At 42.6% G+C, this 4,904-nt stretch overlaps 2 protein-coding genes across 2 annotated transcripts in view; one reads left to right on the plus strand and one right to left on the minus strand.

Moving 5' to 3' along the window:
* LOC131213468 (putative protein kinase C delta type homolog) overlaps positions 1-1,551 on the plus strand; it is a 2,219-nt gene extending 668 nt beyond the window's left edge. Inside the window, exons 3-5 of the mRNA XM_058207510.1 lie at positions 1,067-1,182; positions 1,254-1,339; positions 1,414-1,551. Coding sequence (XP_058063493.1) covers positions 1,067-1,182; positions 1,254-1,339; positions 1,414-1,551 — 340 coding nt within the window. The remainder of the gene's footprint in view (positions 1-1,066; positions 1,183-1,253; positions 1,340-1,413) is intronic.
* A 604-nt stretch (positions 1,552-2,155) lies between these two features.
* Positions 2,156-4,904, minus strand: part of LOC131213469 (mucin-19-like) — a 15,130-nt gene continuing 12,381 nt past the window's right edge. The window contains exon 8 of the mRNA XM_058207511.1: positions 2,156-2,308. Coding sequence (XP_058063494.1) covers positions 2,156-2,308 — 153 coding nt within the window. The remainder of the gene's footprint in view (positions 2,309-4,904) is intronic.

Below are 4,904 nucleotides of genomic sequence, written 5' to 3' on the forward strand. Positions count from 1 at the left end.
ATATTAGTATGTGTGAAATATTTCGGTGCAATTTTCCGGTGCAAGCTTGCAAGGAAATATTTCGTAATAATACGCCCAAACAATATTCGTTGTAATATTTCAATGTTAGTACGTGTGAAATATTTTGCTGCATTTTTCCATGGTTAGCTTGCAAGGAAATATTTCGTGATAATACTGTCAAACAATATTCGGCAATATTTCCATATTAGTATGTGTGAAACATTTTGGTGCATTTTTCCAGGGCAAGCTTGCAAGGAAATATTTCGTGACAATACTTTCTAACAATATTTGGCAATATTTTCATATTAGTAAGTGTGAAATAATTTTCTGCACTTTTCCATGGTTAGCTTGCAAGGAAATATTTCGTGATTATACTGTCAAACAATATTCGGCAATATTTCCATATTAGTATGTGTGAAATATTTTGGTTCATTTTTCCAGGGCAAGCTTGCAAGGAAACATTTCGTAGTAATATTGCATGATTGCACGGTCAAACAATATTCTGTTGCAATATTTCAGTATTATTGTTTGCCAAATGTTTTAGTGCAATTTTCCCGGCGCATGCTGGTGTGCTACCTACCCGTCGCTCCCCTAGTGTTTATGAGGCTCCAGAAAACCGAAATTGTTTCTGGGTCGTCTGGTCGGGCCGGATCGAATTTTTGGACCGCTTCAACTAAACTTGTTTTCGCGCTGCTCCTATTCGCCTATGGCCCACCTACCTGGGAACCTGTCAAACGTTGTCATAGTATTGCACCTCTCAAACCTTCTGGTTTAGAACTTCAAACTAACATTCAACGCCTCAAAAGTGAGTGAGATTCCAAAAGAAGTCTCATATCGTCATATTTTCCACAATGGTATTATTCGAATGTTCCGTAGCTTCCGAAGCTTCTTTCCGCTATCCACAAATGTCAGGGCGGCCGTGGGGGGGTCCCCGGATGGAATATATGGTAGGAAGTGAGAGAAGCGAGGGTGGGGTGCGCACCAGAGGGGACCGATTGACCGATTCCTCTCCGTCCGTCCTCCAACCGTTCTTTTCACGCCCCAGAACAAGATATTTCTCTTGCAGAACGCACGAGATCAACGGCCACAAGTTCGTCGCCAAGTTCTTCCGCCAGCCGACGTTCTGCGCCTTCTGCAAGGAGTTCCTCTGGGGCTTCGGCAAGCAGGGCTACCAGTGCAAGAGTAAGTTTCGGAAAAGGCAAACCCCATAAGTCCAGCTCCTAATCTGTCCCCTGTATCCCTGCGTCGTCCAGCGTGCCAGACGGCGGTCCACAAGAAGTGCCACGACAAGCTGCTTGGAACCTGCTCCGAATCTAGTTTTAACTCTGAAAGTACAATTGTGAGTACCGTGTGGGGGATGCAGGAGTTCGTCCCGTTAACTCTACACCCTCCTACCCGTTTTGCCGTTTGCAGTATTTAAGGGAGCGCTTCAAGCTCGACCTGCCGCACCGGTTCCGGGTGTACACCTTCATGTCGCCGACGTTCTGCGACCACTGCGGCTCGCTGCTGTACGGTTTCTTCCGCCAGGGACTGAAGTGTGTCGGTAAGTAGAGGCTCACAAGCGCGCGCGCGCTAAGCTACCGCCTCCCAGCTATCTCCCGGCTCCCGGTTTCCCTTCCCGGTCGTGGTGGTGTTGGTGAGTGTTCCACCCCACGTCCGGCCTCGTCTTCGTCTCGTTTGTCTACAGCGCCGATCCTGACTACACTGCGTTATTATTATATTGTTGCTGTTGTTGTTGTTATGCTAGGACCACCCAAACCAAAACATCTCGATTGGTTTCGGGGATTCTCGGTGGGTGAAGAATGGAAGAATAGAGATGCTGGGAAAGGAGGGACCACAACAACCAACAACAACAAAAAGAAGGGAGAGAAGGGAAAGGGGAAGAAAGAGGGAAGAGGGAGAGAGAGAGGGAGAGCGAGCGAGAGAGAGAGAGAGAGCAACGAGAGTTAAGCAGACGGCGACAGCGGTCGGTCGACTATGGCCACACACGCCATCAACCCGCCCCAACCAGACGGAAATAGAACGGGCTGGCCCGTGTGTGTGGGTGTGTGTGGGTGTGTCTGCATGTGGATCCCTACACCGACACAACGATACGGCCGCATCCATATCAGATATCTTTAACTGAACAAAAAACAATTGGACCATAGAGACCGTCTCAGTCTCCGCACGCGTTTTTTGACACCCGATCGACACTCGTCACTCGTTGGAAGTTGAGTGAAATATCCTCAGACGCATCGGACGCGCCATTAGACGGGGCCATACTAGTAGAGCCTTTGTCATCTATAAGCGTACACTGTGACTGCTGCTGCTAAAACAGTGGGATTTTTATTCCGAGAATGCTATTAGTCAATCCGTTTCCGAAGCCCGCCATTGTCAAAGATGCACCTCGCATGGGAAAAGCTGTCTCAGCTGAGACATGTAACATCAACCATATGCGGCCAACCAACCATTAAGTGGAAAAGAATAGTCGAATGCTTCTCGAAATTGAAAGTTGGGCTGAAGCAGATCAGGCAGAAGGAGCGACCACCAGATGAAGGAGATAAGTCCAGATAATACACATCTTCGATTGTTGTATCTGGTTAAAAACTTGAGATTCGGACTGTTTTCAAAGAAATCAAATGTCTAAAACTTGAGAATCGGACTGTTACTAGGTCTATGCGTTGAGAATCGGGATGTTTTAAACACACAACAAATGTTTATAAAATCTTTATGCAAATTTCTATTTTATTCAAAGTATGTGCCATCGCTAGCTATACATTCATCTTATCTCTCTGCTAAATCATGGATTCCCAGACGAAAGTGTTCTTCGACTTTTGAAGCAAACTAATTAGTCATCTAATTTCGAATTCCTTAAACGAAGTGCTGCTCAGCCAATACGTGTTCAATCGATGAAAAAAATGATATTCGGAAAAACCAAGTCTGGTGAATAACGCGGGGAGGGATAGCAGCTCTCATCTAAGTGATTTGATAGTGTCCTGAAACAGTTTTACTTCTTTGGGGTCATGGAAGCCTCAGGCCACGGGGAACCAGGCCCCTCCATTTTAGATAAGAGAAACGATTTTTTGGTCGTTTTTCGAACAATGCATGGTTCAAATTCATCATTTGTCAGTCGGTAGCGATTTGAAACCCTCCCACGGTTTTAGGAGTTTTTGTTACACCTCACCTTTCTGGTTCCATCAGAAAGTTCAGTTGTTGGAGTCCTCCGACGCTCTTTTTTTGTTAGGCTAAAATCGCAAATTGTTTTTTTTTTATTTTTTACGCCACTCAAAGCAATGCAATCTTCGAAAACCAAGCTTCGACCATCATTTCATGTGATTTTGTATCACTTTTCTAGCAGCAGATAGCAGAAAAATAAAAATCCCTGCAAGACGTTATTTTCAGGTATAAAAGTTGATGTGGTTTAATCCTTTTCAATATTGCTTGCTAACAAAATATTTTTTTTTTACCTATAATCATTAACCTGATGTCGAAGTAAGGTAATATTGCCAAAACAACAAAACTAGGAGATCTAGGTGATTGTTAAGTTTTGATGTTCGATACCATGGGCACTGTTACGAGCTTAATTTTTTTTGTCACATTACTCTTCATATAAACGTATGTGAAGTTCCATTTCAATCGGTTACTTAATTTTTGTTTTCAAGCCATTTAGTATCGACGTGTCTTAGTATTTCTTACAGCTGTTATGACGTCATCAATTGATGAAAAACGCTTTCCGGGCACGTTTTTTTTTGGTTGGAAAACAAATGCACATCGCCAGGGGCCAAATCTAGTGAATACGGCGAATACCCCAGTAATTCGATCTTAAATTTATGGATTTTAGCCATTTTCAAAATGCTCTTGTGACACGGTGCAATGCCCTGATGAAAGAGGATGTTTTTCTTCTTCAAACCGCGTCTTTTTCACGTCATTTAAGATCATAGTGACAGACCAAAGTCTCATCCACAGTGATAATTCAATGCACAAAATCCACTTTATCCTATCGAAAATACCTTAAATGTTATCAAGAAAAATGCATTCGAATGCGTTTTAGCGAATGCGGCACCCATTCTGCAAACAGCTTTCTCGAGTCAAACTTCAGTCAAAATATTGGTTATACTGCTCAATAAGATGGCTAGGTCTTATACTAAATCTCTTTAAGTGATTCGACGATTTTCCAATACGATATCGTGTATTGTTTAACGATTGCAGGTGTTGTGTCTGGTTTTTGACGTTTTTGACATGAATCGTCTTGAAGGCTAATACGACCACGTTTAAACTCATAAATCCCTCTTTTTTTACCACCAAAATAAAGGTGAAGAGTTCTTATACATTCATAACATTCGTTCATAAATCTCTTTTGCTTTTAAACCTTCCAAAGATAAAAATTCAATCGATTCAATCGAACCCTTGTAAAAAATGCTGTGACACGTCGATACTAAATGGCTTGTAAAAGAAAACTAAGTGCCCGATTGAAATGAAACTTTGCATTCACGTTCATATGAAGAGTGTACCAATATACCAAAAAAAAAAAAATCAGGCTCATAGCAGCGCCCTCTTATATCGACCCGCAAAACTTAGTACCGAAACAACGTAGTATGTTATGTATTTTGGTTGCAGAAAATTTGGAAATATGAAAAATTTATTTCCAAAGTAAGACAAATCATTCGTCGAAAGCACATTTAATTGAAGATTGAGCAGTATTGTGGTTCGGAAAACCCACACATCGTGTAAGAGAAGCCAATGCAACCACAACGAGTGACTGTTTGGTGCAGATTTTGGCTGATTGGTTTTTCGGCGAAATTGAAGCTGAGAACTTGGATGGCGTTTGGTTTGAACAGGATGGCGCTACGTGCCATACAGTGACCGCCACAATCAATATTTATGTTATGCGAGCATACCAGCAGCTATTGACAACCTTAAGACCC

This window comes from Anopheles bellator, chromosome X (assembly GCF_943735745.2).
Source record: "Anopheles bellator chromosome X, idAnoBellAS_SP24_06.2, whole genome shotgun sequence".
Classification (NCBI taxonomy): domain Eukaryota; kingdom Metazoa; phylum Arthropoda; class Insecta; order Diptera; family Culicidae; genus Anopheles; species Anopheles bellator.